This window comes from Harpia harpyja, chromosome 12, assembly GCF_026419915.1.
Source record: "Harpia harpyja isolate bHarHar1 chromosome 12, bHarHar1 primary haplotype, whole genome shotgun sequence".
NCBI classification, from domain to species: Eukaryota; Metazoa; Chordata; class Aves; order Accipitriformes; family Accipitridae; genus Harpia; species Harpia harpyja.
In genome coordinates, this window is record NC_068951.1 from 9,289,866 (window position 1) to 9,313,405 (window position 23,540).

General features: G+C 54.0%; 1 protein-coding gene and 2 long non-coding RNA genes across 9 annotated transcripts in view; all 3 read right to left on the reverse strand.

The window, feature by feature from the left end:
• Positions 1–7,630, reverse strand: part of ATP2A3 (ATPase sarcoplasmic/endoplasmic reticulum Ca2+ transporting 3) — a 55,053-nt gene extending 47,423 nt beyond the window's left edge. For 2 of the 6 annotated variants that reach the window (XM_052803199.1, XM_052803204.1), the window contains exon 1: positions 7,396–7,620. In XM_052803199.1, the coding sequence (XP_052659159.1) occupies positions 7,396–7,513 (118 nt within the window). In that variant the 5' untranslated portion in view covers positions 7,514–7,620. Of the gene's footprint in view, positions 1–7,395 lie in introns of all 6 variants that reach the window. The other 4 variants (XM_052803200.1, XM_052803201.1, XM_052803202.1 and 1 more) reach the window with 3 other exon arrangements.
• Positions 7,631–9,112: 1,482 nt separating this feature from the next.
• LOC128149302 (uncharacterized) lies at positions 9,113–16,032 on the reverse strand. Of its 2 annotated transcripts, XR_008237601.1 has the most exons (4): positions 15,456–16,032; positions 15,047–15,168; positions 11,699–11,945; positions 9,113–11,607 (listed from the first exon to the last, which is right to left on the reverse strand). It is a non-coding gene; the product is annotated as an uncharacterized LOC128149302 (long non-coding RNA). The 2 variants fall into 2 exon arrangements; XR_008237600.1 differs by having other exon boundaries at positions 15,047–16,032.
• Positions 16,033–16,040: 8 nt separating this feature from the next.
• LOC128149303 (uncharacterized) lies at positions 16,041–22,319 on the reverse strand. The gene is made up of 3 exons (XR_008237602.1): positions 22,214–22,319; positions 21,423–22,107; positions 16,041–16,669 (listed from the first exon to the last, which is right to left on the reverse strand). It is a non-coding gene; the product is annotated as an uncharacterized LOC128149303 (long non-coding RNA).
• Between the last annotated feature and the right edge of the window lie 1,221 nt (positions 22,320–23,540).

Genomic DNA, 23,540 nt, shown 5'->3' on the forward strand with positions numbered 1-23,540 from the left:
CTCTGGTGGAGCAGGCAGCTGCCTGCAGCCCTGCCTGTGAGGGGTTAACCGCCCACGGAGGAGCCTCGGGCGCACGCTCACGTCATGGAAATACTCAAGTAACCACAATTTTCTCTATTGCTTTTTGGCTCCGGTTCTTCAACATTTCTACACTTCCAGCCCAGATCTCTGCTACCTGTTTTCCAGCGACGTAATTGGTACAGACAGCAGCTCAACTGAGCAGTCGGTAATTTTTTTTTAATATAGGTTACTGTTATACTTTCTACCTCCAATACTACCAACACTGAGTTATAAAAAAAGATGAGTCACACTACTGGCAACAAAAAAAAAAATTTAAAAAATCAGATGCACAATAATAAATGGGGATGGGATGGGGGGTTGGTGCTTTCTGGGTTTTGCTGGGTATTAATATTCCAGCGGGTTGGACTGAGCCCCAGACAGCTCTGTCCTGCCGCTGCCTGCCCAGCCAGCCCACCCACAGCGGCTGCGGGCCCCTCTCCTCCATCCCTCCCACCTTTCCCAGTCCTCCCAGTCTCCCTGTTATCTGCTGTTCCTCCTGTCCGAGGTATACCGACTGACCAGGAGAGGCTGCCTTCGGTGCCTTCACCCCATCTGAGATGCAACGGGAGATCATCCATGAGTGCTACATGAAGGGGAAAGAGGGGAGGGAAAAAAACCAGGAAAAAAGAAAGAAAAGATAAAAAAAGCAAGCAGAAAACCCTATCCCTCTCCTGATAAACACAACCTGCCTTAATATTTCTATCCTGTAATAGAGACCGCGAGTGCCAGCAATGCTCCCGGAAAATGCCAGCCCAGCAGCTCGGCTCCTGGTCCCCATCCCGCTCCCAAGCGCCTCCCCCTCCGGATCGCTCTGCCAGCCGGCTACTGAACTAACCCACATCAAACCAGCCAGCGCAGGAGACGACGTCCTCCTCTTCGCACCGCCGCCGGTTGTGATCAGCAGAGCGAGCCAACGGGCCGGGCAGGGAGCGCTGCCCCGCGTGCCGGAGCTGCCCAAGCACCCCAGTGGGCTTTTCCCAGGGAAAATAAATTAAATAGGAGTTTTAGAGCATCCTTGTGCAATGTCAGCACCCAGACACCCGGCCTTACCTGCCAAAAGAGGTCTGCCATTTTGCTTTTACTGCCCTAATTCCCCATGGAGTACGGCTTAGGTGTTGCTCATAACTTCTTAATGCTCCTTTTAATGGCCCTGAAAACATTAATGGGGATGGGGCACCCACCGGGTGAGCTTGATGTACCAAGAGAAGGACTTTGTGGCTGGTCTGGACGCAGCAATGCCTCACAGGGAGGAGCCCCTTCCCCAGGAGTGGGGCTGGACTGGCTGGGCAAGAGGCACAGACTGCAAACACTCAACGTCTGGCTCATGGCTTACAAAGAATAACCCTAAAAAAACATTTTGGGGGAGCATCAGCATCCCAACCGACTCTGCAAATGCTGCGTGTAGGACAAAAATCAAAGCTGGCTCCTCCAGAGGTTTGAACATATGAAAAAGCATATGAAAACATATGAAAAAGCATATGAAAACACGTGAAAAACCACCTTGTTTTTCAGGACCATGAAAACGACGAAAGCATCTCAAGGTTGCGTGTGGCCCTGTGATGTTTCTGACGCCTTTCTATAATCAGTTCAGATCCCCGCTGCAAAATCACAGGAGGGCAACAGGAACGCCGCTCTTGGGGGAGGTTTTGGGCATCGGGGAGGGCGCGGGTCGGCCATGCTCAGCCCAGCTCTCCAGTGCTGCACAGGGCACCTATCGCCACCAGAAAATACCAATCATCTGCTTTAAGTTGCCCAAAACTGGATGCGCTCAGCCCTGCTTCGTGCCAGCATCTGCAATTCTGGGCATCCGGCAGGGATGTCCCATGGGGGTCTGTGCTGGAAGCATTGCCTGGGCTGCGGATGTGCCAGGACAGACCCGATCCACAGGACAGGGGTGATTTAGCAGCAGCCAGGAGCCTCCTGCTTTCACACCATCCCTTTTGCAGGAGGAGATCAAACGCAGAGTGACAAGGCAGCTACTTGGACGCTACTCAAAAATTAAAATTCTCCTTGGTAGGAAGAAAGCAAAAGCAACACCAGGCATCAGGCGATGCTTTTCACTCAAGAAAAACGGTTTTGAGGGGAAGATTTAAAAAAAAAAAACAAACACCAAACTTACTTGCAACATAAATATCAATAGTATTTTTCAGAGGTTTACCCTGGAGGGAGATGACCATAGAAATGCGACTCAATAGCTTCAAATCAGATCTGGCGATTAGAAGAGGCTTAAAAGATGCAGAAAGACCAATGCCACTGAAAAGGCGAAGAGCAGATGTGCAGCTACATGATGATGGCGAGGACTGCACTAGGCTGGCCAAAACCGTTCAGCTGGAGTAGGGAGGTCAAACTAGGCACCTGAAATACTGGGAAAGAGGATTAGCCTGGGGGGAGGGGGGATATTTTGCTGCTAATGGTGTTTTTGGAAGACCCGCTTGAGCCCCTTTCTGGAAACAGCACATCCCAAGCCGGCATCTGGGCATCCACAGTGTATCTGACTCCTCCTAAATCAGTGTTTTGTAGCACCAGCTCTGCCACCCCCAGCTTTAAAACCAGCAATGAAATAAAAATAGTAATGAAATGACACTTGTGTAATAGGGGAGGCCAACCCCAGGGGTAAACACAAGACCTGCACGCAAAATCCCTTCCCCCCCAAGCACAGCCCCTGCCTCTCCTCATCCCAGAAATTTCCCCCTCCCCGGTTCCCTCAGCATTTTAAGAGCAGACATCAGTTTTTCTGAACATTGCTCTTCATTCACAATTTTTTTTTTTTTTTTAAGGATAGGTACAAAAGCGGGTAACCTCAGAGGACAGCACGTTGATGAAAATCCCGAGTTTCCTCTTGTCCAATTGGGAAAATTTTGTGTAGTCTCTCCCCAAATTTGACAGTGCTCACAAGGTTTTAATGCCTCAGCATTTCTCCTAAGGGAAAGGATTTGGAGGAGGAGAAAAAAAAAAAAAAAAAACAACCCATAGCATGTTTATGAATCAGACTGTTAAGCGTGTGTTTTGGGGGTGGAAAAGGTGGGCGATGCGCAGAGGAAGAGAGCAGAGTTGGATGAGTCAGAAAATGCTGCTTTTCCTTTCCTTACCGGCATCTCAAATATTTCAGTATAAAATAGAAATTTTATTTCTCTTTTTTTTTTTTTTATTGTCAAGAGAGAGTTGGAGCGTAACCTTGGCTGGTTAGCAAATGTCGGAGTAGCTGCTGGCAGTAAGTAATGCACCGCAATTAGAGTAGGGGCAGGGGCACGTGCACGCACACGCGTGTGCCGATGGACGTATATACACATGCACATGCAACCCTGGGTATAGGCTGGGAAAAGGATGGAAATAAAATAATATATCAGTGGTTTTTGCTGCTGCTTCTAGCAAAACAAGGGCTTGGATGCGCGTTCACGCCGAAGAGCGGAAAGCTCCTCGTGAACGAGCCTCGATGGGTTTCAGGAGACTGGCAACACATCGCAGGCTGGATTTGGGCTCGAGGACATTTCCTCCTACCACCCAGGTAGGCTCGGGCACACAGAGGCAAAAATACACCCAGGGGCTCCGAGATCCTGAAATAAAGCTTACGGAGATGTGGAGAGGTGCGTTATAAAAGAAAAGCCAATTTACTCATGGGCTTTGAGTTGGCCCAGTGCTGAAGCTGGCTTGAATAACGCTTCAACCAGCCAGCACGTAAATACCGTTATCGTTGCACCTTGCAGTGGGGCATGGGAGGTTTTAAAGAGCATCGGGTACCACGCTGGGGGTCAGCCCTAGGAGCGGCGAGGGTAAAGGAGGGGATGGGCGAGACCCCGAGGAGGGCTGACGGGCAGGGCGCGATCCTGCCCCGTGGCGTTTCCAACCGCAGACGGCAGCAGGGCTTCTGCTTTGGAGTCAGAAGAGATGAAATGCAAGAAGAGACAAACACCCCTATGCTGCAAACAGCCGAGCACTTGACTCCACTGACATTCACAGTCCATTTAGGTTACCAATGAAGCAAATAAAATTATGCATATGCATTAACGCTGGCAATATCCTGCCCGAAATGTATGCTCATTTACACATGGAAATCCATTTAGAAGAGAGAAATCACAGCTATATTTAAAACAGAAAATCACTTCACTGTCCATGGGGCAACTCCTGTTTACATCCGTCATTTCTTGGCTAAACTGAAATTGTTTCAGGGTAAATTGTGCCCCTGGTTTTACATTTAGAAAGAAGAATGTTTGCACCCCTCTATCCTCCTGATGAGTCTATTATAAAATAAGTGATGCACATTTTTTGCTTTTGTGTTTTGGGGATTTTTTTGTTTGGTTTTTTTTTTTTTTAAGTGTTGTGGTCTAAAAGCAACCCGTGGAGCTCGGTGCTGGTGGATGGGAGGAGGTATAGGGAAGCGCCTACCCGGCACACATGGAGCATCCGAAGCATTGCGTAGTTAAAATTGACTTTGGAGATTCAGAAGCCTTTTAAGAATCGCCATGGTGAGACCTAAACGTTCTGCAGCTTCTCCAGTTTCCTTGGCAAATGAAATGGCCATGCTGACAGCACCGATGACAGATCTGAAACTAGAACGCGAGCTCTTCCTAGGGGAGAAATATCTTCTTCCAGTCCAGTAATCTATATCTCACTGCTTGACTGCCAAGCCACAAACTGGAGGTATTAAATAATCAGTATTGCTCTCTGTTTCTTCCTGCAAACGTAAATGCGAGCATTGGAACTGAAAAAGCAATTTTAGGCTCCAAAAGTATAACCCCCCAAAAATATACATTTTTTTTTTTTAATATAAAACACACCAATGGCCACTGCTTCTCACTTAACGTTGGAGCTCGTTGCAGCTCATTTTTTTTTAAATGCATCACCACAATAAAAAAGAAGCAGACAGCAACTCTCTGAAGTACGTCGGGAGGCAGTTTTTAAGAAAGATGATGTATTTTAGATTGTGATTCACGACCACACTGGCAGTTTGATTTCAGGTTTAGAAGGAAATGAATGAATGAGCGACAGGAGGGTGCGAAAATGAAACTAGCTGGAGCTGAAGGTCTGCTCTGCACTTCAAGCCACGCAAGATTTGAATTTTCTTCCCCCTTCTGCGCGAGCTCAAGCAAGATCAAACTGTCCCACGTTTCCGCTGCCGGAGTTTGACTTAAGCCTAAATTAAAATGCAATTTAATACAGACCATTTTCAAGACCCATGCTCCGGCACAAGCCCAGCTCACCATCCCACGCTGCTCCCCACAGCAGTTCACCTGAACAGGGCACCCCAGGGTACCCCAGCACGGTCAAGGAGGTCGGCTCCTGCTGCCGCAACACAACCTGCAAATTCTTGCCATGCTGGAAAAAAGGCTATTTGCTTAACATCAAGGTTTTAAACCAAACAAACCACACAGGGTCCCATTCTGCACGATTTTAAGCTGTACTAACCTGTGCATATCTCATCCACGCCACAAGAAGGATATAAATGCTGCACAAAAATTGCAAAAATTCAGAATTCTTAAAAGTCTTTGACCACATTTTCACTGATGGTTGCACTGCCCACGTTACTGCTCTCAACATCGATGCACATCACTGCGAGCTGTATTGCACAGGAGACGCGGAGCTCTGCTTTGAAGGCGAAAGCCATGGCACACCCCAAAGTCAGAAGCTCTCGTGAGTCAACAGCCTGCAAGAAACCCAATGCTGGACTGTATGGGAAGCAAAACTGTAGAGAGAGGCGAGTGCAGAGCCATTGCTTGAAAGAGGGGGAAGGAAGAAGAAAAAAAAGACAAACTAATTGCCACGGCTAACCCTTTGCTTTGCACCTGCGTCACACGTTTGAGCTCCCTTTTTCAAGGTAGAGAGCCCAGTGCCACCGAGCAACCAACGTGCCTGACTCAGTGACGATGATTCACTTGGGCAAACAGGAGGATGAAGCCACCGTGAGCACCGCGATGGCGATGCCTTTAGGTGACACACTGCTGCACGGCACAGACCACCCGCCATCCCCACGTTCCTGTGGGGCCAAGGGACAGCACAGAAATGTTGGCAGCAATTATACCTTGAAATCAGACTGATCACCTGTTTCTTAAGGATGTATTTTGCATTCAGCCCCCAAAGCAGAGGGATCGCTCCCCTGCCAGCTAATCAGACGGGTCCCCAGCTGCCCTTCTCCAGAATCAGGTCGGACAAGGGCAGGCGTGATGCTCCGTTGCTTACGCCTTGCGCAGAGTCCTGCGTGGCACGAGCTCCCAGCCCAGCCCCGACCGCGTTGACTCAGGGAACGGAGCAGAAGCTGCCTGGTATGGCGAGCGCTGGTGGGAAAGGGGACCCCGAGCCCAGCACACGGGACTGCTCCTGGCAGGGTTTGTCTGGAGGAGGCACAGCCCTCTGATGCCACCTAACACAGCCCTCCCAATGAATAAAGATGCAGAGAGCAATCCCACCAGCATCTAGTCGGGCTTTCCTTAGCCTCAACCACGAGGATGAAGTGAAAAGCAGATGCAACAAGCTCCAACCCAGGAGAGAGTTTACACACTTAGCCCCTTGTGCAACTTTGAGAAAGGACTTGCTACTCCAAAGCACCGGAGCAAACTCACCCTAAACACCCTCTGGTTTCCGTCTGCAGAGTTAACGACTTACCTCCCGTCACAGCCTGAGTGATCAAAATCACTATTTACCCGGGTAGGTTCAGGCACCCCAGTGAGCCCCCCCCGTGCCCACTGCGCACTTACAAAACACGAGTTTAAAAAAGTCCCCTGATCAAACCCAGGATGATGCCTGGCTGCTCCAAGAGGGTTCCCCGGGGTCACCGGGGCACGCAGCGAAGCCGGCGCGCGTCCCCTCACCCCACGTCCCCCTGCCACCCCAGTCCTCTTTCCGCAGCAGCACCCGTGGCCCAGCCAGGGCTGCGGGGAGCCGGGAGCGGGGTCCCCCCGCCGCGACACCCCTCGCCTCGATTTTGGGGCTTCCCTCTTTCACCCGCAGGCAACGGGGGAACTTCCCCCTCTCTTCCCCGATGACATATCCGTGTCCCTCCCCGCCGTCGTCGTCGGACACTCCGCCAGAGGCATTAATACCCCGGTAACCGCCGGTGCCGCCCGTACCCCCGGTAATCAGCCCTTAACCGAAGCCGGTAAATATTCCCCTAACCAACAGGTGTCCCGCGGTAAATCCCCACCGCTCCTCCGCAACCCCCGGGCCGGGAGAGGAGAGGGGAGGGGAGGGGAGGGGGGCACCCCCACCCTTCCCGGTCCCGGTCGGGAGGGGCCCGACGACGGGTCGCAGCCGCCCCCGGCGGGATGCCGGTGCCCCGGTAGGGCAGCCCTATGCCCCCCCCCCAGCCGCGTTCCCCAGCCCCTCCCGTCCCGCCGCACTAACCATTGGGGCCGTACTTCTCCCGGCTGCGGCGGACCTGCTCCGGGCTGAGCCCGCAGCTCTCGCTGACACCGAAGCGGCGGAGAACGTCGAGCACCGGGAGGCTGTGCGCCGCCTCCATACCCCGGCGGCGGCGGCCCGGGCCCGGGGCGGGGAAGGGGAAGGGGAGGGGGGGGGAGGCCCGGCAGGGAGGGCACACGGGGCACCGCTCGCACGGGCGCTGCCGCCGCACCTCTCCGCCCGCCGCGGGAAGGGGCGCCCGGCCGCCGGGCCCGCCTCCTCCCGCCGGCACGGCACGGCACGGCACGGCACCGCCCCGCCCGCCGCTTCCCCCGCCTCCCCCGGGGCCGCCGCGCCCAGCGCCGCCCCCCGCCGGGGAGGGCAGCCCCGGGGAGGAGAGCCGGGAGGGGAGCGGGGTCCCTCCGGGCTCCGGCACCCGGCCCTTTGCAGACCAGGCTAGCCCCCCCCCCACCTCCGAACGTGCCTCTCCCCCCCCCCAACTTTATCATATTTTTTAAATTATTTCCCAACTTCTCGGAAGCGATGCTGGCGGCCAGGGAAATCCTCCCGCCGAAGGGGAAGCATCCCCAGGGTGCTCGTTGAGGTGCTGGGAGATCAGGGAAGGGGTTGCTCAGAGAGGGTCCCCATCCATCGGCCCTCTTCCAGCTGGAAGTCGGGCATGCCCCAAGCCCACTCCTCCCGCCCTGCTGGAAGCAGACCGGGTCCGTGTCCGTGTACCCCTGCGGGATCAGGGGCAGTGTCTGATGGCAGCGGGAGCCTTGGAAGCGGGAATCTCTGCCTGACGCTTCTTAAAACCACTGCCGACACTGTCCCCATCGGTGCACCATAACCCGAGAGAGGCAGCTGTGCTGCGCCGCCTTCATCTATTGAACCGTGAAATGTAAAATGTCACCGCAGGGAGATGCGGGAAGGAACCAAGACACCTCGCACATGGTAAAGCCTGAGCATCAGTCTCGTGGTGTGTCCCGGACATCCCAGTGCATCACGCTTCACACCGCTTAGCGCTCCTTGTCCCCACAGCGTAAGGCAGAGCATCCGTATTCGAGTGAACGGGCTTGTTCTGGAGGCACTTGTGTTTTTGCAACGATTCGGCACAGCGGGGCTGGCCTCGACCCCTCTCACCCCCCTATTTAACCAGGTCTCCGTCCCCTTCCTGCTCGGCTCAGGAGGGGCCAGCCCCCCGGGTTACACAACGCAAGTGCTTTACATGACTCTTTTGCAACTCTTCCTCGCAATGGGCTACTTAAATGACTGTTTCTAGCAGATCCCCCACGCACCACAGACCACCAGCAGCAACGTGAGGAGTTACCCTGATCTGGAAAAGGAGGGTTGCCCCCAAAATCCATGGGTGCAACCCCGCTAAGGGTAACGACCACCCCCCCCATCTGCAGGACTTTTCCATGTAGGGCCCCTAACCGGGCTCTTCACTCGAGCAGTTTTTCTGTGACCTGGCTAAAACCCGCTCCCGGTGACTGTCCCCACGTGAACACCAACTTCTGACTTTTCAGGTACTTCCAGTTTTCCCACTGCACATGCCACTGGAAGAAGCTGACGGCAACCGGTGCCGCTCTCCAGCCGCGGGGAGCAGGAACAGGCCGAGAGACGAGACACCTGGGGGGTGATGAACCCAGCTTCTGCGGAAACACACCCAAAGCAGAGACCGGAGACGGCAATGAACACGAGGAAGTGGCAGCAGACATCTCGGGGAGGAGCTCTAGCTTATTTATTTCTATGTAGATTCATTTATAGAAAAAGTTTTGCGGCTCCCACTGGAGCGAGGTCCTGAGGGAAACGTAGGTTCTTTTTTTTTTTTTTTAGTTTGTTAAACTCATTTTTTTTCGGTTCACTGCAGCCGATGGCGTGGGAGCCGGAGGGGTGCTCTCGCCCAGCTGCAGCCCGGCGTCCGCCCCCCCAGCGGTGCTGCAGGCCCTCCTGCAGGAAGCACAGCTCCCAGCCCTGCGGTCTGGCCTCGCTTCAAGCTCTGTTGTTGTCTTCATCTGCCTCTCGTGACCGTTTTGTGGGGGGAAAAGGGGTGTTTCTGCTGCTGAGCTGCCTGGGCAATAGTGCTGCCCTCGGCCGGGGTCTGCCCCGGGGCTCTCCAGCTCGTGGGGCTGAGCAGTTCCACCAGGTGCTTGGGGAGAACTAATGCAATCTGATATTAAAATACCATGTGCTCTCAACAAGGTGCACAGAGGACTTATTGCAATAGGTCATCCCCAAAACTCAGGAACTCCCCTCAAAGCAGCTGCTGTAGCAGGGGGTCGGACTGGACTCCTGTGTCACCCAGCCTGCAGCCTGGGTGGGAGCCTGCGTACAGGCAGCTGCCCGGTCCTTGTTACCCTGCTCCAGGGCAAACGTGCTGCCCCTAGAGCAAGGTTTTTGGAAAGAGGGTTCTTCGTGTCCTCCTGAGCATGATTTAGGCCAGGCCCTACACCACAAACTGCCTTCACCTGCACCCAAGAAGGTGAGGGTCTGATCTAATGTTCATTGTGCAGATGAAGAGCAGAGGCAAGACACACCGAGCTGCGTCACCGTGTACGTACAACCAGGAGCCCCTCATTTCTTTCCCCAACATCTCCTGAGCCCTTTATCACGTTCTGCAACAGCAGCGGTTCAGACCACGGGTCCCTCCGGCCCAGCAGTGGCTCCCCAGCAGTGACCCACCCCAACCACGAGCCCCTGCCACCGGGCAAGGCTCAGGCAGGCACCTACAGCCTTTTCCACTAGCACCCTCCCAGCGCTGAGCATTTTGTTCAGTAACCCCCAGTGCTCTCTCCTCCAAGCCCTCATCTCGGCTGCCCCCGGGGACGTGCCACCTCCCACCCACACTGTGCCCGCAGGCTCTGCTCGGCACCCCATGAAGACCCACTCCTGTTGTTCCTGCTCCTCCCGGTTTCATCGGATGATGCCAGTCCTTGTACTGGAAGAGAGCGCGAAGACGATGTCCCAGCTCCAAAAGTTGAAGTTTGACAAAGTTGGGAGCAACTGAGAACAGAGTTACAAAGGGAACATCTGGCAGCCCTAGTAACAGGCAGCACCATCCAACCCACCTATAATTAGGCACTGCATCAAAATTATTAGCGACTTGGAGCCATAAATTAGTCAGTCCAACAATGACCAGTGAGGGAAAATGGTCTGGAGTGAAAATGCCCTCAGTATTGTAAGCGAAGGGCCCGTGGCCACTGGAGCAAGCCGGGCTGGGGGGGACTGGGGCTCTATCCCTGGCAGCCCCCCTGGTTTGGGGGATTCCCTTCTGCAGCACGTCAGCCCTGAAACGAAAGGCAAACCTCCTTATTTATCTTGGCTTCCCCCTGGTAATAAATTTTGGAGGTAGACAAGCTTAAGAGGGTCATAAAAAGAAGGAAGGAGTGGGTTTAACACATCCCAAGCTTCTGAGGAGGTTTTTTAGGCATGGCTGAGGTGCGGGAGGGAGAGCAGGGTCCTGCTAGTGCTGACGCAGCGCCACACGAGGCGTGGAAGTCGACAGCCGGTTTTGATTTTGATCTTGTTTCTACAAAAGGAAATTGGGAATAATTCTCCCGAAAGCTGTGGATTTGCACTGCCGTGCTCCTGGGCTGGGGGCGAGGGGAGTGGGACGGCCGGAGCCGCTCCAGAGCCCGTCGGAGCCAGCAGAAAGTCTGCCAACAACGCTGAACCGACGCCACGCTCCTCGCCCCAAGGATTTTACAGTCCGTGGAAGATTAATCTTTTGTCTCCACTTTGTTCCTTGGAGATGGGGAAAAAATTATGTTTGCTGGAAAGGCTGAGAGCAGCCCGTATGCTGGTAACCAGCCCCCAGGCTCCGACTCCAGCTCTTGCTCCGGCGTGCGAAACAGCAATGGATAACGCACACTAACCGAGCCTGAGCGCAGGCTAACCACGGATATAAGGACTGTCAGTGGCAATTATGGCTTGAAAGATGGGAGAAAATGTACAGGGCTTTCGGTTGACTGTATTTCATCCTCTAAGTTTCTGCGGCAGCAGGATTTAGGGTCTGCATCTGCACTCCTTGCTCAGGTCAAGCTGATCTTAATTCAGAAGGGAGTTACGAGTAGGTGATAGATGCAGGAGCCGGCCCTTGGTGTGTGCATTTAACACCATTTCGAGACTCTCATTTACCCCCTGCTGCACACACCTGCAGCTGCACACTCATATGCCCCACCGTGGGCTGCTCCCAGGAGAGGAGCTGTGATCCTAAAAAGAACAAATTCAGGGTTAACCGCCCCAAACAGAGAGTCTAATGCTACACAAGGAAGTGCAAATCTCTATTGTCAACAGTTCTCACCTTCATAAAGCCACCCGGGGTTATGTGCAGCTGCTCCGTGTACTGCTCCAGCACCCTCCCCGGGGCTCTGGGGCCATCACACAAAATAGCATTAATTAATGAAAGGTGACAGTGCCACTGCCATTTGCCATCCCACTCCCAGGCTTTCTCCCACCGCATCCCCCCAGTTCATGTGCAGCGAATCCCCATCCACAGGGGAGAGTCAGGAACAGCTTTTTTTCCAGGGCAGCTTAGATATTTGCTTTTCCTATGGAGAAAAAAAAAAAATAATACTCCTTGAAATAACAGTTTGAGGCTCTTCTAAATGTTACCTGTCAGCCGACCTTTCGGAGCCAGGCTTAGGGGTTTATTTTTAATCCCCTGGCCAGGAGTCCCAGCAGCTGCGGGCCAGTCCCCGAGGGCTGGATCCAAAGAGCACTGAAACATCAATCCTCACCACCGCGATGCTCAGGGCAGAAAGTCTGGTATTTCCACCCTTGCTGGAAATATATATCCTCGTCTGTGCCTCCTGTGCTGCCCTGTGCACCTTAAAGTGGTGTTGGGGCGTGGTTACCATCGGGATATGGCTTCTTGGAGCATAAACGCAGCAGTTGAAGATGGCAGGGAAGCTCCAGCCCTGCCACGCATCCCACCGGGATGCAGGGGATGGTGTGGATTTGCAACATGGGGCTGCAGCAGTCCTGGCTCTGTGGAGCCATGGATGCAGAGAGACAGAGATCCTGGAAACACCTGGCCGGCACAGGATTTCGAGGCAAGCAGGAGGTTCCATCTAGGGAAAATGAGGAGGAACGGTCCATGCGGACAAGGCCTTTCAGTTGGGAGGCGATGGATGCACAGGGCAGTCACCCTATTTTCCAGCTCTGCTCCCACTGCAAATGGCAGAGGAATAGGATTCCCAGTGTCAGACACATTTACAGTGGCAGCTATAGAGCCTATGCATTGGGGTTGCCTTTCCTTTCATGGCTCTGTCCATAATTAAGCTGGAAAAGGGGCTTTCCTGAGTGCAATGCCCCAACTGGGGCATTTCTGAAGCGATTGCCCAAGCTCTGCTGGCTGGATTTGAGCGAGGATCCCGCGGCATTTCCGCACTCCCTGGCATCTTCCCCGCAGCCAGGAGCAGCACGCTTAGGAGCTTCTGTTTATGAATCCAGACCTATATTGGGCAATTTTTTTTTTTTTTTAACTGTATTCCAACCCCTTTCAAAGGTAGGAAAATACATTAATATCCATCAAAGGGGGAACACTGTGACACTCACTCTGACGCTCAGATGGGTTTTTCCCTGATGCAAAATATGTCCTGGAAAAAAAACCCTGCCGTTGTGGCGTGTCATTCCCAGGGTTTTTGCTGGAGTTTAGGAAACAGCAAAAGCAAATAACACAACAGGAGGCTCCAAGGCAGCGCTAAGCAAGCTGAGAGCCCTGCACATACCTGGGGCTGGGCTGATGTTTGAGGTGGTTAAGTCAGCCCTCTTGCTATGGGCAAAATTTCACTCCACATATCCCTCCAGCAAAAGCACAAGCCAAAAATGGAAAAAATGTCTGGTTTTAACTAGGCAGAACGAACGATTCCGGCTCTCCATGGAGATGCAACGTTCACCAAGGGGAGGGTAAGGGCTGGCTGGCACGCTCAGCGCTGAACCAGCATCAGTGGGGTTTTGCCTCTCTTTCCTTCACGTCTGCGGCGCCTTTTCTCTCTCCTACCAAGCAAGAATCGTGCAATATCACAGCATCAGGAACCGGCCCCTCTGACCGCAGATCTTCCTCGATAGTGAACAAACACATCATGTTTGAAGCCAAAAATGCCCGTGGGAGGTGGTCCCCTCAGCCAGAGGTGCAACCCATGGAACCCATGCAACCCATGGTGCAAACCGGCCGCGGTGCTGCCCGAAGGGATGCCCTCATCCCTCCTGCACCCTGACCCCACGGAGGGGTGGGTGCTGTGGGGCTGGGGAGGAGGGTGCCTATCCCAGCATCAGAAGTGAAGGGGACATCGGCACCTGACACGCTGTGTTGGATGATTTGCTGGAGCTGTATTTTTTACAATGCAATTTCTTTTTAAGGCTGATTCCCAGGTCTGGAGTGTGGGAAATGGGGAGACCAGGGGTTCTGAGACTGCACCGAGTTCTTCCCAGAGTTTCCTAGGAGATTGGACATCAGCTGCCCGTGCCAAGCGATGCTGAAGGCAGGACTGGAGCTGGCTCCTGCCCTGACACCATCTCCCCCTGCCTCCTGTCCCCCTGCAAGCTACCAAGGCCACACTGCTGAGTCCTGGGACTGCCCTGATCTCAGACAGCAGCCGGGCTGCACAGGGAAAAATAAAAATAAAAATAAAAATAAAATTTAAAAAAATTAAAAATTAAAAAAAAAAGATAATTAAAAAGCACTAGGGGGGGCCAGGCCCAATCCACCGGCCAGCAGGATGCCCTCCTTGCAGCGGAGGAAGGGACCTGGGATGGGCTAGCTTCAGCTCTTCAGCTGTGGCAATCCCACTGTGGCCGTCACACCCCGACCCTGAGGAGGGGACCTTGGACGTGGTTCACGAGGATGGAAAATAAAACCCATGCACAGCCCAGAGCTGAGCTTTGCAGGGCGGTGAGCATCCCTCCTTCCTCCAGGCTTTTTCATTGCCTCCAAACCATCAGGAATGTGCCAAAATGGGACATTCGGTCGCATATTTTCAGCGGCGGGGCTTGGGGAAGTGACCTTTAGTAAGGACGGGAACCCCGGCCCAGCCAGCCCTGCTATTTTTAACTGAGTATCAGGCCGAGTGATGGCGGGTTTCCTTCCTCTTTCTCTTTCGTGACCGCTGAACAAAGGAAAACCAGATAAACCTCCACAAACCCTCTGCTTTGAGGCAGGGAAGCCCACGAGAAAAAAAAAAAGGTAGCCCAGCACATTTCTGTACGGTGTTGGGAAGGATGGCTCAGGCTGCAAATTAATCTGCGAATCGGGAAATTACGGCAGTGACTCTACTGACACTTTTTTAGCAAAAAAAAATGCAACCAGGGTGAAAGGGACTGGCTTGACTGGGGAGTCAGGCTGGAAGGAACAGGGATAAATAAAAAGCAGCAGCATTTTTTTTTTTCCAAAAGTCCCAGGATCTTGTTCCAACATTTCCTAAACAAAAAAAAAGCCAATTTTTCCTCTCAAAGTGACACAGGTTTAGCTCTATTTAAGAAGGGGAGGAATCCAAAATGATAAAAATGAAAGATTTCATTTGTTGTAGCTCCCTTTCCCCAATTTTTAACTTTATTTTTTGTCTTGAGAGGAGAAGCCAAGCCACCACCACCCCAATTTGATGCCCGCACCACAAAAATTTCTCAAACATGAAAATTTGCCATGAATTACCAACACACACCTATAGCTCCAGGACACCTTATTCTTCTGGGAGCATCGCTACCCCAAAATGCGTGGACCACAACCCTGCCTGCAGGATGGGCAAGACAGGACCAAAATCTCGTTGTCTTTCCCTGGAAAACACAAAAATGTTTTGCATCAAAAAGCTTTAGAGAATTGGCTGTCAGCCGGTGGTGTAATAACTGTATTTACAGCTTCTGATACTGTCTGTGTTTTGCAGGTAGTCTGCAGAAGAGTGGAAACATTATGTGGGGCGAGATATATATGTATTTAGCTATATATAGCTCACAAATATATCGAGCGCTACCTACGCGCAACATCAAAGGAATTGTTTGCCAAATACTTAACATGCTGCTGTCGGTTTCTCCGATTCTATTCCCCGAAAAAAAATGTATCTTACATTAATCAGAGAGCAAATATATAGCATGACAGGAACAGCTTTTGGCTCCGCCAAGGAAGAACATGTGCGATTGCTCAGTTCGTTTCGGTTTGGATGCCGAGCCCAGAAACGCTGATGGCTGCTCACGCCTTTGCGGGAGATGTAAAGCTTTTTTTTCCTCCATTTTTTGCCTGTATTTTTTCCAGCTTGAGGAATTGGTGATGGTTTCCCAGCTCAGACATCATGCCTGAGATCCTTCCAAATCAAGTTGCTCTCGTTGTTCCTACCTTCTCGCTGGGCTTGGACCAAGCGGGTTCAGGCTGCGCCCGTGCCCAGAAACCTGGACCTGAGGTAGAAATAAAGAAAACAACCCCAAAAGCCCAACCCTTTGAAATTCCCCTCTTTGCACGGGTCCAGGGACCGGGGCTTGGGGAGCAAACATGTTCCCGAGATGTACCGTAACATCGTGAGCAATGGCCTGGAGCTCGGGTGGAATGACCCTGGGAGAGCTCCGGGGGACTTGCCAGCTTCCCGCACCACAAGCCACGTCTCGGCCGTGTTTGTGTGTGTCCAGCCTGGGTCCCCAGCCAGGGCCACCACCACTTCTGCCGGCAGTGGCTCAGGCTGTTGCTCGCCATCCCGCAGCCTCCCTGCTGACCCCAAACCTCCTGCAAAGCCACTGTGGCTTCACCCAGGGGAAATGCCACCTCTCGTCCTTCTCAAACCATGGTCCAATTCTGCCCGCTTTTACTTTTTTAATAACATTTTTTATAAAGGCACACCTTGCTTTGTTCTCCTCCTCTCGCTCGCCCGAGCACAGAGGCTCGTCTGGCTGCTCCATCCCAGCAGGCTTCCTCCATTCCTGGGTTTTCCCCCAAAATAGTTCTCATTTGCACACAATTCCCTGCCATGGCAGGTGGGTCCTGGGGATCTCTGCAGCGCCGCAGCCGCTGGGGCCGTGCACGGATGAAAGGGGGGAGCTGGCGGCCGAGAGGAAAAGGCACCCGCCTTCCCCTGGGCGATCAAGGGGCTGCAAAGCAAATTAGCTGCCGAGATGTCCCCCCAGCCCCTGGCTCATTGGGCAGGGGTGAGCGGGGCCTCTGGGACGGTGGTGGGATGCAGCCAGGCTTCGCTCGCCGCCCCCGGCACCGGCGCGGCGGAGGCTGCCCTCGGCGTGGCGTCACTGCGGTCGGGATGTCGGGAACAACCTTGCCACAAAAATCGAAGCCGGGAATCTGAAAATAAAAATATTGCACATGATTTCAGGCTTGCTGAAAGCATGATTGACTGTTTAATTCCCCCCCACACACACTCCTTTCCTCCCAACCCGGGTGACTCAGCCCTGGCAGGGCCGCGGAGGCTTCTCCTGGCTCCTGCCCTCGCCGCGAGAGTGGAAAACGTACCCTCTCGTAAACGCCGGCAGCGATAATGAAGCCCAGCGCTCGCGGGGCCAATTGACTACTGCCAATTAAAACAGAGCCGGCGGCACTCTCCCACGCTCAGCCCGGGCGGCAAAAGCATCCGCCACCAAGAAAATGCCCTCCGTGGCCCCTGGGATGCCGCTGCTCCTGCTGAACCCCAAACCACCAGGTCCGAGAGGGCTGAGGATGCCGAGCGGCTCTGCTGCTGGGCACAGGCACATGAGGCAAAGGCAGCTGCCTGCAGGACCTGGTGGGGTGGGAAAGCCAAAACCAACCATGCTTAAAATGCCACTGGGCCGGAGCGCTGCTGCCGTAGGATGGCCTCTGCTTCCAGCAACGGCCATGGGAAACGCTCCCCGTCAGCCCACGTCTGCGCTGGGCTCGGTGCTCGGCAGGACCAGGCACATGAAGGAAAATAAACCCCGCAGTTCAAGGGAAAAAGATGAGCCCTTTGGGATAACCCATCTCCCAAAGCTGCTTCTTTTATCCCTGTGCAAAGCTGCAAAGAAGAAAAGCAAGCCGACAATGTGAAAAGCATCGGTCCCGCACCGAGGAGCTAGAAAAATACCGTCAAAGGAAAAAGGGCTCCTTTGGGACTGGCTTGATGCAGGGCTGCCTGCTTGTGGGGCCATCAGGGCCGGGAATTTTTTGCTTAACTTTGATTATTTTTAGTATCTGTAAGCCTTCATCATTTACTAAGCAAAAGTAGCCCACTACAGGTAGGGAAATAAACCCTCGACCTGCCCGGCTCCCCTTGCCAGCAGCGACGAGCAGTCAGCGATTTTAAAGTTCACCTTTTGCTGACGGCGTCGCTGCTACCGAGCACAGCCCCAGCCATGAAACAGAGCCGACCCCAGCCTTATCCCTCCGCGCTCTCATTTCCACCTCCCAGCTGTAATTTTATTATTCTCTTTCCTCTCCCTTGCTCACCCCCGGGGCTGGGCAGGAGGAAGGCGGAGGGACGTGTTCTGCCCACCGCATTTCCCCACTTCTGCCGCTTTGTGCGTGTCTCCCTGCGCTGGGGCCGGCAGTGCGGGATCCCCACTGGCATGCTGCATTTTGGGGCCGTGCTGCATCCCCTGCATGGGGGACAAGTGGTTTCGTGCGAGTCGGTGTGCTGCGTGCCTGCCTGCCTCTTCTCCTGGAAGTCTCTCACACCAATCTTGGCTTTTACATTATTTTTTACACTCCAAGTTTCTAGCTGTAGACGTGCAGCGAGCGCTCTCCAAATGCAAAACCCAGAATTCATACATTTAGAATCCAGCATTTATTTAAAAAAAACCCAAAGCCATTGCTCTGAGGCCCAAACTCACGGCTCTGGAGGCAGGACTGCACAGGGCATCTCCTGTTACCGGTGGGATGTGGCTGTAGGACTTGGCTTCCTTCATCCCCCCGGAATGGCAGTGCCTGGCGGGAGCTGAGGGAAGCTGGAAGTTCCCGCATCTCTGAGGGATCGCCAGGAACCTGACCTCGACCGCTCTCAGCTTTACGCAGCGGCAGCACGAAGCCGGGCTGGGAGAGACCCCGCGGGCATGGCAGAGGTTTTTCCACCGCAGGTGGATCTTCCCTGGGGAGGTTTAGTGCAGCAGGGAGACGTTTGCTCGGCCCTTGCCAGCCCACGCCGCTCTCTGGAGGCATCCAAAGACCCATGGCTCTGCACAACAAAACACCCCCCAAAACTCAAAAGCAAAGCCTGTGGTGTTTCCTTTCTGCTTTCCCACCCTGTATAATGACACTTGCCTTTTTTCAAGCTTCCCTATGAGGCCAGAAGCTCTCTCCCCCAGTCAACCTGATCCCACAAGACCATGAACCCCCCAGAGCACTTCAAGTAAAATACAAAGAGCCAAATTGACTTGTAAAACATAAGCATCCAAAGGTACATAAAGCCTACGAGGGTTTGCAAGCCACCCAGCCTGCATCTATCTCTGAAGACAAAACGGAGCCGAGCCCTTGTCTCCCACATCAGAAGCAGCCTGTGATAAAAAGAAAAGAGTAAAAAAAAAATAAAACGCAAGAACATTTGCTGCTGGAAACTGCTCCTGGGAAGGGCACGATGTCTGGAACAAGCCTATGCACACAATGTGCGCCAAGGAAGGGGACGAGATGTGATATCTCCACATCCACGCTTGGTGCAAGATGCGAAGCACATCCCCCAGTTCGGGGCCAGCCCCGGCTCCTGGCCGGGCACCGTGGTGCCCACCACGAGCACCCTGCACGCCATCCCCAGAGAAGCACAAACCAAACAGTTAAGTAAATTTAATTTTAACACGGTGAGGAGGCGGTTCTCTGCAGATGGCATCAATACCAGCTTCACTGCCAGCTCCACGGTGTGTCATCGGTTCTGCTCAGCCTTAAGTGATGCAAATATAGAAAACAATGTCATTGTTGCTAGGATTTTTGGGCTCCGGCTGCCTGGTCAGGCTGCGAGCGTGGCGATGCTGGGGAAGGATGGCCACGAGGAATGATGTTATTTCAGATGAAGAGGAAGATGAGTAACTTTTCCAAAGGCTGAGTCCTTCCAGTGCACAAATGCATTTTTTAAATGGCTCAGCTCTCAGTTACCAATAATGCTTTTGGCTCCCATGGGCCTCAAGGACATCAAAGTGTGGGTCTGCTGTGGATTTTGGGATGGTGGTGAGAGCCACCCCAAGTGACCCGATGTCCTGGGTTTGCTCAGCTCCAGCCCCAAGCACTGAACTCACAGAAACATCTCAATGTCAATGTGCAAAATGACCAGAAATTGGTAGTTACAAACCACCAGACACCTCTGTTCAGCCCTGAAACTCTCCCCCAGCGCCAGACCGACCACAACATCAGGGCAGCAATGAGGGGCAAAGCCTTGTTAAACCCCCCCATGTCTCCCCACCGCATGGCCAACACACGGCACAAGGCAAACGCTCCAGCAGCGGTGACCCCGTCTCTGGTCTGCTGCTGCCGCCCAGGCAGCGGCGAGGGCATGGGACAGTGGCTTTGCCATCGCCTGCCCGCACGGCCGCCCTAGCCTTGCCTCCCGGGGTGGCATCCCCCGGGCATTCCCGGGGCATCTGTGCAGGCACGGTGGTGGGTTCCCACCTCCACAGGCTGCCCACAGGCAAATGCATCTACAGCGAAGGATTTTGACTATTCTGCTCCCAAAAAGCCAGCCATTTCCCCCATGTCATCCAAATTCAGCTGGCTGGAGAGCTCTATTTTTCTCCTTGCAGTCCCACAGCAGCTACCAGCGGCCATTGCCCTGCCTGCCTAGGGGTTGCAGTAATACAACGGGCAGCCTTGGATTTCCCATACCCCTCAAACCAGCCACGAATACACCCCCCCACCCCTGCAAAGCCACGCCAGCGAGGCCATTGCACAGCCCTGGGCTCCAGGCACACCGAGGACCAGAGCTTCAGGGCTACTTAGGCAGCCACAAGGCTCACCGTGCTCACAGTGCTCTGTCTTGGAAGCATCTAAAGCACCTGCACAGGACCCACGGGAGGTCTGGGGCTTTTTAGAGCCTGAACCAGGTTCTTTCAAGTCCTGGTTTTTCAGGGGCGGTTGTGGGCAACACCATCACTCCATTCAAAAATGGGACTTCTCTTTTAAAAGCTCTATCCCCAATGACCACCGGCTTCAAAACCGCTCAGAGAGGGGGCACACATCTCCTGGAGGCAATGTACCCTCTTCACACACCCCACGCTGCCCATGGCAGAGCCCCGCTGCAGGGACATGCCAGGAAAATTAATTTCCACCTAAATAACCGCTGATCCCCTATGCAGCCTGAGAACAGCAGTCAGAGGCTCCTTCGGCTGGGAACTGCAAACCATCTCGCTCCACTGGCCGCTCCGGCAGCAGGACACAGGGCGTCACTGGCGTGGGGCCGAGAGGATGGGGATGGGAAAGGCGAGGGGGAACGGCCTCGCACAGGAAAGCCTGCGAGCGCTCCGCTGTCCAAACATCTGACATCCAGCCCCGGCCCAACTGGCTTCTTGTCCGTGAAAATACACAACCGTGACCTATTTCCAGGGAATGTGAGCACCCATTTAAACAAACCCCTGACAAATAAAGGCAAGAAACCATTTCCTCCCTATTTCCTTCCATTAGAAACGAAACACTGTCATTAATCACCAATAAAGAAATAAACCCCCTGAATGATCTGCTAGTGGCTGCATGAGTTGGGTCCCCCTCCTCGAGCTCACCGCAGACCTGACCCCAGGCACAGCAGGGCTAATTCTGGCCCCGCTGAGCCAAACCATTGCTCTCTCCTACCTTCAGTACATTAAAAAAAAAAAAAAAAAAATGAAGTTATGTAGCTGTTGTCCAGGGCGTGTCATGTGCCAGGGTTAGCTGATGCTCAGCCCTGTGTGGACCCCCTGTTTTATTACTCCAAATAATTTAATTTTTTACTCCAATTTTTTTTTTTTCCCTCCAGGAAAGCTTGTGTGCAAAAGCTCTTTAGGAAAAAACAGGCCCCACATCAAATATTAAGGTCTTTTAATAAGAGCTGTTTTGCAAACCCTCCTGCGGCTGCCTGCCACAGTGAACCTTTCCTCCCGCTCCTTGCCTGCTCGCCTCTAAAAGCGAATCCCACCTCCGAGATGGCAGCGAGCAAACATCTCGGTGGCTGTGACAGCGCTAATGGCCCGGGGGAAGCAGCCGGTCCCTGGGACACGATGTCCTGGCCAAGTGCTGCCAGGAGTAGCTTGCTGGTAGACAGAGCAATTATCTCCGGCAAGGAGGAGGGCAGATGCTGTTGTGCAAGAGGGTGCAGGAATTTTTCTGCATTTGCAGACTTGGCTTGCGGAGATAACTTTGGGCTTGTTTGCTTTTTTTGAGCCAGATTAGGATCTTTCTTGTGCACCACGCACGGGGCTGTTTACTAAATGCTGTTGGCAAAACACAGCCCACCACAAACCTCAGCGGCGGCTGCGCTGGATGCATGCAGCTCCCAATGCCGGCTGCAAGAGAGGGTGCAGCATCTTGCTCCAACATCAGCACCAGAGCCGGCTGGGGCAGAGGGGTCTTCTGCGCCCCAGCAAGCACTGGGCATTAGGAAATCACTCAATATCTGTGCAAAGCATGCAAAAGACTCCCTCTCCCCAGGCAGATTGGCTATTAACCGCGATGCCGTGGACGCCGAGCCCACGGAGATGTCCTTGTTTCTGTAGCTGGTCAGAGCGATGCCTGCGTTCCCCCGTGAAATGGGGGGACTTGTCTCGTTGGGGTGAGTGCGGCACAGACCGTGGGGTGCTCATGCTGTGATGTCCGTGTTTGACCTGTGGGGTCACAGACAGGATGGTTATGCGGCCATAGGATGGGGATGTTGGCAGGTGCTGCCTTCCCCCCTCCCGCTGCCCACTGCATCCTCCAGTCCCACCGTACCCTCGCTGGGACCGTCCCCAGGAGGGAACCTCACAGGAAAGCACGAGACAAACCCCAGGGACATCCCTGCCACCACCATCCCACCGGCAAGGAACTCGGGTGCTGCCCTTCGGTCGCAGCCCCAGCCCCAGCCCCTCCCCGCCCCGGGGAGCCAAAATTCTCTCTAGCCCAGCACCGGGTGAGACGCTTCCTGCTCAGGCGCTTATCTCCATGGCCAGGCAGCCTCGAGGAAGCCGAACACCCTCGTGGCGTTGCTCGGTGGCTGCCAGCCAAGGGTGCACTTGTGTTTCGCACAAACACGGCAGGGCCAGTCGCTCCCGCCGTGGGCACGGCACACAGGGTTCGGTTGGCGGCATCGCGGGGCAGCAGCGTGCCCCCGAGCAGCACAGACTGAAGATAATTATTTTTTACCCGATCTCACTTTTACGTCACGCGAATCTGCATGGATGCATCCTCGCCATGCACCCAGCAATCCCAGCCCCCTGGATCCTGATGGTCCCCTGGGGAAAGCCTTTGGGGGACGCGCTTCGGGGCGTTGTGGGTCTTGCAGTTCGGCAGAGGCAATGTCACAACCCCACGTCTGTCGCTTCCCCGTGCCCGGTCCCTCCCTGGTCACCTCCTCACGAGCTCCAGAGGATCCAGTAATGGCCCCAGGGTACGGATTGAGCACAAACTGCCACCGCTGTGTCCTGGAGGGGCAGTGGGGTCCCCAGAGATACCCTCACCCAGGGCAAATGCAAAGCCCCAAACACACCCCCCCCCCAAGTATTAAACCTCTTGCTGATGCATCCAGCACGACACCCACAGCACATGGCTTTGCTCCTGCCTGAGAGCTCTCAAGGGGGAGAAGACAACCCGGCCCACGCTGTGTCCCTCATCCCCCCACTAATGAGTTCCACAACCCACTTCACGAAGGCCCAGCAGCGTGACCCAAACCTCGGGCAGCTCATGGGATGTGTACCCACAGTGCTTGTTGTAGCACACAGATGGATTCTGCATTGACTATGTACCAAGTCCCTGCTCCTGAAAAGCAAGGCTTGCTCTCCTGGCACAGGAGCCACTTACTTGCCGTAAATGTTCAGCCTGGGCCCAAAAACCTTCTGGGAAATCAGTTTAGCATTGCTCGAGCACACAGCAGCCCTTGGCTGTGATATTAAATTCACTCTGAAAGAAAGACGGACCGTGCCTCCAACGGCTGGGGTGAATCCCCGGGGGTTTGGTCCTGTCTCGTAGCATCAGGTGACCCTGGCATGGGATGACTTTGCATGGAGGCCAGCAGACCCCGTCATGCGCTGTTGAGGTCTTTCTCAAGGACATCCCTGGGGAC